The sequence below is a fragment of the Oncorhynchus mykiss genome, chromosome 21 (genome assembly GCF_057628025.1).
Source record: "Oncorhynchus mykiss isolate SJ-2025 chromosome 21, ASM5762802v1, whole genome shotgun sequence".
In the NCBI taxonomy this organism is placed as follows: Eukaryota; Metazoa; Chordata; class Actinopteri; order Salmoniformes; family Salmonidae; genus Oncorhynchus; species Oncorhynchus mykiss.
In genome coordinates, this window is record NC_143042.1 from 49,404,036 (window position 1) to 49,416,825 (window position 12,790).

The 12,790-nt window shown below is 44.6% G+C and overlaps 1 protein-coding gene across 1 annotated transcript; it reads right to left on the bottom strand.

Moving 5' to 3' along the window:
• Positions 1-10,281: 10,281 nt before the first annotated feature.
• LOC110500749 (protein S100-P) lies at positions 10,282-12,302 on the bottom strand. The gene is made up of 2 exons (XM_021578278.2): positions 10,863-12,302; positions 10,282-10,651 (listed from the first exon to the last, which is right to left on the bottom strand). Exons 1-2 carry the CDS (start codon positions 10,998-11,000, stop codon positions 10,511-10,513), a joined length of 279 nt encoding a protein of 92 aa, XP_021433953.1. The 5' UTR covers positions 11,001-12,302; the 3' UTR covers positions 10,282-10,510.
• Positions 12,303-12,790: the final 488 nt, after the last annotated feature.

The window sequence follows — 12,790 nt, forward strand, 5'->3', positions numbered from 1 at the left end:
ATGACCAGGGATGTTCTCTGTTTAGTGAGTCCACCAGATCAGAGGCAGTAGGGATGACCAGGGATGTTCTCTGTTTAGTGAGTCCGCCAGATCAGAGGCAGTAGGGATGACCAGGTATGTTCTCTGTTTAGTGAGTCCACCAGATCAGAGGCAGTAGGGATGACCAAGGATGTTCTCTGTTTAGTGAGTCCACCAGATCAGAGGCAGTAGGGATGACCAGGGATGTTCTCTGTTTAGTGAGTCTGTCAGATCAGAGACAGTAGGGATGACCAAGGATGTTCTCTGTTTAGTGAGTCTGTCAGATCAGAGACAGTAGGGATGACCAAGGATGTTCTCTGTTTAGTGAGTCTGTCAGATCAGAGACAGTAGGGATGACCAGGTATGTTCTCTGTTTAGTGAGTCTGTCAGATCAGAGACAGTAGGGATGACCAAGGATGTTCTCTGTTTAGTGAGTCTGTCAGATCAGAGACAGTAGGGATGACCAAGGATGTTCTCTGTTTAGTGAGTCTGTCAGATCAGAGACAGTAGGGATGACCAAGGATGTTCTCTGTTTAGTGAGTCTGTCAGATCAGAGACAGTAGGGATGACCAGGTATGTTCTCTGTTTAGTGAGTCCACCAGATCAGAGGCAGTAGGGATGACCAGGGATGTTCTCTGTTTAGTGAGTCCACCAGATCAGAGGCAGTAGGGATGACCAGGGATGTTCTCTGTTTAGTGAGTCTGTCAGATCAGAGACAGTAGGGATGACCAAGGATGTTCTCTGTTTAGTGAGTCTGTCAGATCAGAGACAGTAGGGATGACCAAGGATGTTCTCTGTTTAGTGAGTCTGTCAGATCAGAGACAGTAGGGATGACCAGGTATGTTCTCTGTTTAGTGAGTCTGTCAGATCAGAGGCAGTAGGGATGACCAGGTATGTTCTCTGTTTAGTGAGTCTGTCAGATCAGAGGCAGTAGGGATGACCAGGGATGTTCTCTGTTTAGTGAGTCCACCAGATCAGAGGCAGTAGGGATGACCAGGGATGTTCTCTGTTTAGTGAGTCCACCAGATCAGAGGCAGTAGGGATGACCAAGGATGTTCTCTTGATAAGTGTGGGACCATAAGTCCATTTTCATGTTCTGCTAAGCATTCAAAATATAACGAGTACTTTTTGTGCCAGGGAAATGTATGGAGTAAAAAATACATCATTTTCTTTAGGAATGTAGTGAAGTAAAAGTAAAAGTTGTAAAAAAATATAAATAGTAAAGTAAATTACATATACCCTAAAAAAACTACTTAAGTAGTACTTTCAATTATTTTTACTTAATTGCTTTACACCACTGCTTTTGGGTTCCGTGCAGAACTCTATATGGGGAAAGAGTTCTACATGGAACCCATTAGGGTTCTACCTGGAATCTAAAGGGGTTCTTCAAAGGGGTCTCCTATATGGACAGCCGAATAACCGTTTTAAGTTCCAGATAGCACCTTTTTTTTCTATGAGTGTAGTGCCAGTAATACTAAAACTCTCCTTACAGGTAGATTTATGCTGCCCCTTTCACTTGTGTATACGGGCAGAAGATTGTTAACATAGTCAGCTAATAATGGCTAGCCTATTTTTTAATATTTTTTATTTTATTTTTTTATTTCACCTTTATTTAACCAAGTAAGCTAGTTGAGAACAAGTTCTCATTTACAACTGCGACCTGGCCAAGATAAAGCATAGCAGTTAGACACATACAACGACACAGAGTTACACATGGAATGAACAAAACATACAGTCAATAATACAGTAGAACAAAAGAAAACAACGTCTATATACAGTGAGTGAAAATTAGGTCAAATAAGGGAGTTAAGGCAATAAACAGGCCATGGTGGCGAAGTAATTACAATATAGCAATTAAACACTGGAATGGTAGATGTGCAAAAGATGGATGTGCAAATAGAGATACTGGGGTGCAAAAGGAGCAAAATAAATAAATACAGTATGGGAATGAGGTAGACAGATGGGCTGTATACAGATGGGCTATGGACAGGTGCAGTGATCTGTGAGCTGCTCTGACAGCTGGTGCTTAAAGCTAGTGAGGGAGATACGAGTCTCCAGCTTCAGTGATTTTTGCAGTTTGTTCCAGTCAGTGGCAGCAGAGAACTGGAAGGAAAGGCGACCAAAGGAGGAATTGGCTTTGGGGGTGACCAGTGAGATATACCTGCTGGAGCGTGTGCTACGAGTGGGTGCTGCTATGGTGACCAGCGAGCTGAGATAGGGCGGGGCTTTACCTAGCAGAGTCTTGTAGATAACTTGTAGCCAGTGGCTTTGGCGATGAGTATGAAGCGAGGGCCAGCCAACGAGAGAGTACAAGTCGCAGTGGTGGATAGTGTATGGGGCTTTGGTGACAAAACGGATGGCACTGTGATAGACTACATCCAGTTTGCTGAGTAGAGTGTTGGAGGCTATTTTATAGATGACATCGCCGAAGTCAAGGATCGGTAGGATGGTCAGTTTTACGAGGGTAAGTTTAGCAGCATGAGTGAAGGAAGCTTTGTTGAGAAATAGGAAGCCGATTCTAGATTTAATTTTTGATTGGAGATGCTTAATGTGAGTCTGGAAGGAGAGTTTATAGTCTAGCCAGACACCTAGGTATTTGTAGTTATCCACGTATTCTAAGTCAGAGCCGTCCAGAGTAGTGATGCTGGATGGGCGGGCAGGTGGCACCCCCATAGAGACTGTCAGAGGTCCGGACAACAGGCCCTCCGATTTGACACACTGAGCTCTATCAGAGAAGTAGGTGGTGAACCAGGCGAGGCAATCATTTGAGAAACCAAGGCTGTTGAGGCTGCCAATAAGAATGTGGTGATTGACAGAGTCGAAAGCCTTGGCCAGGTCGATGAATACGGCTGTACAGTAATGTGTCTTATCGATGGCGGTTATGATGTCGTTTAGAACCTTGAGCGTGGCTGAGGTGCACCCATGACCAGCTCGGAAACCAGATTGCATAGCGGAGAAGGTACGATGTGATTCGAAAAGGTCGGTAATCTGTTTGTTGACTTGGCTTTCGAAGACCATAGAAAGGCAGGGTAGGATAGATATAGGTCTGTAGCAGTTTGGGTCTAGAGTGTCACCCCCTTTGAAGAGGGGGATGACCGCGGCAGCTTTCCAATCTTTGGGAATCTCAGACGATACTAAGGAGAGGTTGAACAGGCTAGTAATAGGGGTTGCAACAATTTTGGCAGATCATTTTAGAAAGAGAGGGTCCAGATTGTCTAGCCTGGCTGATTTGTAGGGGTCCAGATTTTGCAGCTCTTTCAGAACGTCAGCTATCTGGATTTGGGTGAAGGAGAATTGGGGGAGGCTTGGGCGAGTTGCTGTGGGGAGTGTAGGGCTGTTGACCGGGTTAGGGGTAGCCAGGTGGAAAGCATGGCCAGCCGTAGAGAAATGCTTATTGAAATTCTCAATTATGGTGGATTTGTCAGTTGTAACAGTTTCCTAGCCTCAGAGCAGTGGGTAGCTGGGGTGAGGTGCTCTTATTCTCCATGGACTTTACAGTGTCCCAGAACATTTTTGAGTTTGTATTGCAGGATGCAAATTTCTGTTTAAAAAAGCTAGCCTTAGCTTTCCTAACTGCCTGTGTATATTGGTTCCTAACTTCCCTGAAAAGTTGCATATCACGGGGGCTATTCAATGCTAATGCAGAACGCCACAGGATGTTTTTGTGCTAGTCAAGGGCAGACAGGTCTGGAGTGAACCAAGGGCTATATCTATTCCTGGTTCTACATTTTCTGAATAGGGCATGCCTATTTAAGATGGTGAGGAAGGCACTTTTAAAGAATAACCAGGCATCCTCAACTGTCAGGATGAGGTCAATGTCGTTCCAGGATACCCCGGCCAGGTCGATTAGTAAGGCCTGCTCGCAGAAGTGTTTTAGGGAGCGTTTGACAGTGATGAGGGGTAGTCGTTTGCTCGCTGACCCATTACGGATGCAGGCAATGAGGTAGTGATCGCTGAGATCTTGGTTGAAAACAGCAGAGGTGTATTTGGAGGGTGAGTTAGTTAGGATGATATCTATGAGGGTGCCCGTGTTTACGGATTTGGGGTTATATCTGGTAGGTTCATTGATAAGTTGTGTGCGATTGAGGGCATCAAGCTTAGATTGTAGGATGGCCGGGGTGTCAAGCATGTCCCAGTTTAGGTCACCTAGCAGCACGAGCTCAGAAGATAGATGGGGGGGCAATCAAATCACATATGGTGTTGAGGGTGAGAGACTTGTTTCTGGAAAGGTTAATTTTTAGAAGTAGAAGCTCAAATTGGATAGTAAGACAGAACTTTGCAGGCTATCTTTGCAGGAAATTGCAACACCGCCCCCTTTGGCAGTTCTATCTTGTTGGAAAATGTTATAGTTAGGAATGGAAATGTCAATATTTTTGGTGGTCTTCCTAAGCCAGGATTTAGACACGGCTAGGACATCCGGGTTGGCAGAGTGTGCTAGGGCAGTGAATAAAACAAACTTAGGGAGGAGGCTTCTAATGTTAACATGCATGAAACCAAGGCTTTTACGGTTGCAGAAGTCAACAAATGAGAGAGCCTGGGGGATGGGAGTGGAGGTAGACTCTACAGGGCCTGGATTAACCTCTACATCACCAGAGGAACAGAGGAGGAGTAGGATAAGGGTACGGCTAAAGGCTAACAGAACTGGACGCCTAGTACGTTCAGAACAGAGAGTAAAAGGAGCAGATTTCTGGGCACGGTAGAATATATTCAAGGCATAATGTACAGACAAAGGTATAGCAGGATGTGAATACAGTGGGGGTAAACCTGTGCATATAGTGATAATGAAAGATATATTGTCTCTAGAAATAGCATTTAAACCAGGTGATGTCACTGTGTGTGTGGGGGGTGGAACTAAATTGTTAGCTGAGGCGTGTTGAGCAGTGCTAGAGGCTCTACAGTGAAATAAAACAATAGTTACAAACCAGAACAGCAATCGACACGGCGTGGTGACGTTAGGGAAAGGCATGCGTAGCCGGGTGATCATACAAGTCCAGTGCGTGGCTTCAGGTAGCTAGCGGCACGGGGCTAGCAGGCTAACAAATAGGCCTTAGAGGGATGACGCGACGGAGGGAAGTCTGCTGTGGCCCCCTCGTGCAGTTACATCAGCGGACGGATCAGCAGGGCTCTGTGTGGTAAACCAGGACAATTGGCAAAATATGTATAGTGGCAGAAGAAATAAGCCAGCAGTCCAATGTCCTTTAGATAGCTAGCAGGCCGCAGATTAGCGGCTGTGCGTTCAGGGGTCGTTCGCTGCTATAATTCCAGGTGGGAAAAAAAATATTTAAAAACATCATAATAAAAATTTAAAAACTAAATAAAAAATTAGGTTCAGAGCTTGCATGTCAGACTAATGCAGACATAGAAATAACACTGGTTAAGCTTTTAATAAGATATGAAAATAATACAATCACTCACCACCCCTATTGTTTTAACAGTCATGTATATGTATTCTGCTATAAATCAATGGTTGCTCTCACTGCTTTTCATTAGCAATGATGACTAAGTGACATCTGACTTAATGACACATCTCAGCAGGCTTTATGTCCACTCAAACTGGTTTATGATAAACCACGAGATACCGTACATGGCATGAGGCTATGACATGCAGCATTGGAATGTTTAAACCGTCGTTAGCCTGGGTAGTGCGTAGAGGTTTCACTATGCAGACGCATTAGGACGTCTCGTGACAGTCACCCTGAAATAAAGACTACTTTGAGGCAGACACAAGGGAACACAGACAGAAGAGGGTTGTGTGTGTGTGTGTGTGTGTGTGTGTGTGTGTGTGTGTGTGTGTGTGTGTGTGTGTGTGGGTGTGTGTGTGTGTGTGTGTGTGTGTGTGTGTGTGGGTGTGGTACGTGTGTGCACACTGGCAGACAGCTGAGGGGAGCGAGAAGTGTGTCTCTGGTCTCCTCCCTCTATCCTCTGGTCTGGTCTCTCGCTCTATCCTCTGGTCTGGTCTCTCCCTCTGTCCTCTGGTCTGGTCTGGTCTCTCCCTCTCTCCTCTGGTCTGGTCTCTCGCTCTATCCTCTGGTCTGGTCTCTCGCTCTATCCTCTGGTCTGGTCTCTCGCTCTATCCTCTGGTCTGGTCTCTCCCTCTGTCCTCTGGTCTGGTCTCTCCCTCTCTCCTCTGGTCTGGTCTGTCTCTCTCACCTCTGGTCTGGTCTCTCCCTCTCTGGTCTGGTCTCTCCCTCTCTCTCCTCTGGTCTCTCCCTCTCTCCTCTGGTCTGGTCTCTCCCTCTCTCTCCTCTGGTCTGGCCTCTCCCTCTCTCCTCTGGTCTGGTCTCCTCCCTCTCTCCTCTGGTCTGGTCTCTCCCTCTCTCCTCTGGTCTGGTCTCTCCCTCTATCCTCTGGTCTGGTCTCTCCCTCTCTCCTCTGGTCTGGTCTCTCCCTCTCTGGTCTGGTATCTCCCTCTCTGGTCTGGTCTCTCCCTCTCTCTCTCTCCTCTGGTCTGGTCTCTCCCTCTCTCCTTTGGTCTGGTCTCTCCCTCCCTCTCTCTCCTCTGGTCTGGTCTCTCCCTCTCTCCTCTGGTCTGGTCTCTCTCTCTCTCACCTCTGGTCTGGTCTCTCCCTCTCTGGTCTGGTCTCTCCCTCTCTGGTCTGGTCTCTCCCTCTCTCCTCTGGTCTGGTCTCTCCCTCTCTGGTCTGGTCTCTCCCTCTCTCTCCTCTCATCTGGTCTCCTCCTTCTCTCCTCTGGTCTGGTCTCTCCCTCCCTCTACCCCTCCTCCCCTCTACTCTCCTTGCCTCTACCCCTGCTCCCTCCCCCATCACCTGTATCTCCTGACTCCCAAACCACCTCCCCTCTGGTCCCTAATCCAGAGATAAGCTCCTAATGCCTGCTGGAGAGAGAGTGAGACAGAGAGAGAGAAAGAGAGAGAGAGAGAGAGAGTGTGTGTGTGTGTGTGTGTGTGAGAGAGAGAGAGAGAGAGAGAGAGAGAGAGAAAGAGAAAGAGACTACAACCACCTAAAAGGAAGCGATTCCCAAACCTTCCATAACAAAGCCATCACCTACAGAGAGATGAACCAGGAGAAGAGTCCCCTAAGCAAGCTGGTCCTGGGGCTCTGTTCACAAACAGACCCCACAGAGCCCCAGGACAGCAACACAATTAGACCCAACCAAATCACGTGAAAACAAAAAGATAATTACTTGACACATTGGAAAGAATTAACAAAAAAACAGAGCAAACTAGAATGCTATTTGGCCCTAAACAGAGACTACACAGTGGCAGCATACCTGACCACTGTGACTGACCCAAAGTAAAGGAAAGCTTTGACTATGTACAGACTCAGTGAGCATAGCCTTGCTATTGAGAAAGGCCGCCAAATGCCGACTTGGCACACTGCCCACAAACTACCTAACCTACTGCCAAATGTATGACCATATTAGAAACACATTTTTCCCTCAGATTACACAGATCCACAAAGAATTTGAAAACAAATCCAATTTTGATAAACTCCCATATCTACTGGGTGAAATTCCACAGTGTGCCATCACAGCAGCAAGATTTGTGACCTGTTGCAACAAGAAAAGGGCAACCAGTGAACAACAAACACCATTGTAAATACAACCCATATTTATTTTCCTTTTTGTACTTAAACTATTTGCACATTGTTACAACACTGTATATAGACATAACATGACATTTTAAAGGTCTTTATTCGTTTGAAACTTCTGTAAGTGTAATGTTAACTGTTCATTTTTGTTGTTTATTTCACTTTTGTTTATTATCTATTTCACTTGCTTTGGCAATGTTCACATGTGTTTCCCATGCCAATAAAGACCTTCAATTGAATTTAATTTAGACAGAGAGAGAGAGAGAGAGATTGAGTGTGTGTCTGTGTGTTTGTGTGTCTGAGAGAGAGAGAGAGATTTAGAGAAAGGGGCAGAGAGAGAGGAGAGAGAGAGAGAGAGAGAGAGAGAGGATATGTAAGAGTGAGGTTGCGCTTAACAACTTTGCAATCCGATTACAGTCTCAGCACGTTTCCAAACAGTCCTTCATGGTCCCTGTAAGTCCCGGAGAAGTTGGAGGAATTTAAGGAATTTGCTTATCTCTCCAACTCAAACAATAATCTAGTACAGTGTTATTTGCAAAAGGGAATTTGATTCTCAATTACAATTACTTTGCATTATACTAGCATGATTTAGGACACATGGTATGTGCCGATTATATTCGATATATTTTTTGATTACATTGTGCACGCACAGCATGAGAGGGCAGTGTACCACAAGAGGGCAGTGTACCACAAGAGGGCAGTGTACCACAAGAGGGCAGTGTACCACAAGAGGGCAGTGTACCACAAGAGGGCAGTGTACCACAAGAGGGCAGTGTACCACAAGAGGGCAGTGTACCACAAGAGGGCAGTGTACCACAAGAGGGCAGTGTACCACAAGAGGGCAGCACTTGCATGGTATTTTTGCATTCATTGTACAACTGTATGCCAATGACGATCAATAGGTAATAGGTAAGATAGGTAAGACAATCAATACGGAAATCCACCAACAATACTAACTGTTCTCCACAAGTACGTAATGAGTTAGGGGGCGATTTGGGATTGGGCCTTATAGTCGTTGTCTACAGTGGTGGAAAAAGTACTCAATGGTCATACTTGAGTAAAAGTAAAGATACCTTAATAGAAAATGACTCAAGTAAAAGTGAAAGTCACCCAGTAAAATAATACTTGAGTAAAAGTCAAAAACGATTTGGTTTTAAATGTACTTAATTATCAAGTAAATGGAATTGCTAAAATGTGCTTAAGTAAAAGTTACAGTATGAATCATTTCAACTTCCATATACAAAGCAAACCAAATGACACAATTATTATTATTTATTTTTTTTGATGGATAGCCAGGGGCAACACTCCAGCACTCAGACAGAATTTACAACGAAGCATGTGTGTTTAGTGAGTCCGCCAGATCAGAGGCAGTAGAGATGACCAGGCATGTTCTCTGTTTAGTGAGTCCACCAGATCAGAGGCAGTAGGGATGACCAGGTATGTTCTCTGTTTAGTGAGTCCACCAGATCAGAGGCAGTAGGGATGACCAGGTATGTTCTCTGTTTAGTGAGTCCGCCAGATCAGAGGCAGTAGGGAGGACCAGGTATGTTCTCTGTTTAGTGAGTCTGCCAGATAAGAGGCAGTAGAGATGACCAGGTATGTTCTCTGTTTAGTGAGTCCGTCAGATCAGAGGCAGTAGGGATGACCAGGTATGTTCTCTGTTTAGTGAGTCCACCAGATCAGAGGCAGTAGGGATGACCAGGGATGGTTCTCTTGATAAGTGTGTGAATTGGACCATTTTCCTGCCAAAATGTAACGAGTACTTTTGGATGTCAGTGAAATTGTATGGAGTAAAAAGTACATTATTTTCTTTAGGAATGTAGAGTGAAGTAAAAGTAAAAGTTGTCAAAAATATAAATAGTCAAGTAAAGTACAGATAACCCCCCCCAAAAAAATTACTTATGTAGTACTTGAAAGTATTTTTTGCTTTAAGTACTTTACACCACTGATTGTCTACGATAAGGGGTATGTAGACAGGACATGCCAGTCTTGTATATACAGTATCCCCAATGTCTATATTTATAGTTACAGCTTCAACAAAGTAGTGTACAACAATGTAAAGTACACGTTTGTTACATCACATATGTGCAGCTTTTCACGTTTACATTTATATAGGAAATGTGCAAGGAAATCGCTCTGAGGTGTAATATTGGTTCCCATGCTGTGTAGGAGATATGATACCGTTGTGGTTGGATTAAAGTTCACCTCCTAAGTGGTTTGTTTCGAGGTTTAACGTGCGCGTTAAGACCTACACACGCTAAAAATAGGCATTGGATCTGAACGGCTAGTTTTCAACTGAACACCTGTGTTCTTCTATTCTCTTTAATATGGTTGAAAAGTTCAATTCGGTGTGAAGCCTCTGGCTGCACGTTCAATTCATGCGAAAGATTTGTCGTTCTGCAGAAGTATTGGTCTCTATAATGTCTCTCATCTCATGGGGTGAGCAGAGTGCCACTCATTTAATTCAGTTTTAAACATACCTGTTGCACCAGAGGGCAAAATGACCTGTGCTGCCTGCCATTCACCGGTGGTCACCCGCCAAAACTCCTGCCTTTTCTTGGCAGGTTTCCCTACTTAACACCCGACCGTGTATAAAGTGTCTGAGTTTATATGTCCACTTGTTCTTTAAGTGGTGCACAAAATAAAAAAAGACTGAAAAGACAAAATAAACATATTTTTTGTAAAAGTGAGTAAATACAGGCCTACTCGATAGTCACTGTTTAAAATGCTCCCACCTCACAGGCACAAGATTTATTCACATTTACAGCCACAATTGGAAGACAAGACAACCACACAAATGGATAAAGATGCATTTAGTAAGAAAATGATTATTAACTGATTATAAACAGAAACAGGGAGATTGGTGGAACTCTGGTCCGGCGGACAGGCACCTGCTACTTGCAGCAGGGCGTGACTCGACCACACAATTCTGCATGAGGAGCTCATTTCTTGGGGCAGCGGTCGTGGCAGGCGCAGGTGAGAGCAGCGACCAGGACTACGAACTCATTGAAGTCCACCTCAGAATCTCCATTATGGTCCAAAGCCTTCATCAGCTTGTCACAGTCCCCAGGGTTCTTAGAAGCCTGCAGAGAGATGGAGGAGAACGTGGAGGTCCCACAAAACAACAGGATTCATCTCAACGACTGTTATTCACACAAATTAACTAGAATTGACTTCATGATAAATCAGTAAATCTGAAAACAGCTTGCCCTTTGGATGGGACAATAAAGAGTTTTTGAATCTAATACATTTTTTCTGCAGTGTGGCGTTGGCCGACAGTGCAGTGTACAGTACCTTCAGGAGAGAAGGCAGCTCCTTTTCTATCATGGTTTTGAGCTCAGCCTTGCTCAGCGTGCCCTTGTTGCCTTCGGCTCCAGAGTACTTGTCAAAGGTCTTCAGGAGGATGGCCATCGCTGTCTCCAGTTGGGACATGACTGCTACTGGTGATGATAAAGTTGGGGCAACAACTCCAAGGCAAGGCTTCGGCGACCGGACAGGAGGAGAGGTGAAGGTACAGACCGGGTGGAATTGAAGTCTGCTTTATATTCTGCCTATGTATTAATGTTGACTGATGTTTGAATCAGGGGAACTTACTAAAGCCACTGTTGGCTCAGTGCTTGGGAGGTGGCAGTGATCGATAGTGTTTGATTTGGGGGAGTTTACTGTTGTGTCAACATTATCTTAACATCAAAACGCCTATTGCAAACTTTACCTCAATGTCTGGCTCCATTGAATGCTGTCGTGCCACTTTGTCAAAATTGGATTTGATTCAAGAATAGTTCAAGTGTTCTTAGGGAGGTGTTTGGATCCTTGTGCGTTGTGACTGTTTTCCTTCAGAGCTGCTGTTAACTTACTTTTGAGTGGCTTTTTGGACACAGGCCTGATGAGTTTTGGTTGGCATTGGTGGCCATTAAATGGTTACGCTCCGATCAGAGTGTTTCTGTAGGAGCACGAATATTCTGTAACTAGAGGTGAGATAAGATCACATCATGTTCTTTGATCAATACCACATGACCTGACCAGGCAAAATGCAGGACTTTTGTTGCAGTGTACGAGAGAATATAGATTATATACCGAACGAAAAAAATAAATGCAACATGTAAAGTGTTGGTCCCATGTTTCATGAGCTGAAATAAAAGATCCCAGAAATCCATACGCACAAAAAGCTTATTTCCCTCAGATTTTGTGCACAAATTTGTTTACGTCCTTGTTAGTGAGCATTTCTCATTTGCCAAGATCCACCTGACAGGTGTAGCATATCAAGAAGCTGATTAAACAGCATGATCATTACACAGGTGCACCTTGTGCTGGGGACAATGAAAGGCCACTCTAACACGTTCCATTTTGTCACACAACACAATGCAACAGTTGTTTCAAGTTTTGAGGGAGCGTGCAATTGGCATGCTGACTGCAGGAATGTCCACCAGAGCTGTTGCCAGATAATTTAATGTTAATTTCTCTACCATAAGCCGCCTCCAATGTCGTTTTAGAGAATTTGGCAGTACGTCCAACCGACCTCACAACTGCAGACCACGTGTATGGCATCGTGTGGGCAAGCGGTTTATTGATGTCAATGTTGTGAACAGAGTGCCCCATGGTGGTAGTGGGGTTATGGTATGGGCAGGCATTTTTCAATTAATTGCATTTTATCGATGGCAATTTGAATGCACAGAGATACCGTGACGAGATCCTGAGGCCCGTTGTGTCATTCATCTGCAGCCATCACCTCATGTTTCAGTATGATAATGCACAGCCCCAAGTCACAAGGATCTGTACACAATTCCTGGAAGCTGAAAATGTCCCAGTTCTTCCATGGCCTGCATACTCACCAGACATGTCACCCATTGAGCATGTTTGGGATGCTCTGTATTGACATGTACGACAGCGTGTTCCAGTTTCTGCCAATATCCAGCAACTTTGTACAGCCATTGAAGAGAAGTGGAACAACATTCCACAGGCCACAATCAACAGCCTGATCAACTCTACGTGAAGGAGATGTGTCACGCTGCATGAGGCAAATGGTGGTCACAACAGATACAGAAACTGGTTTACTGTTCCACGCCCCTACCTTTTTTTAAAGGTATCTGTGACCAACAGATGCATGTCTGTGTTCCCAGTCATGTGAAATCCATAGATTAGGGCCTATTTAATTAATATCAATTGACTGATTTTCTTATATGAACTGGGAGTCAGTAAAATCTTTAAAATTGTTGCATGTTGTG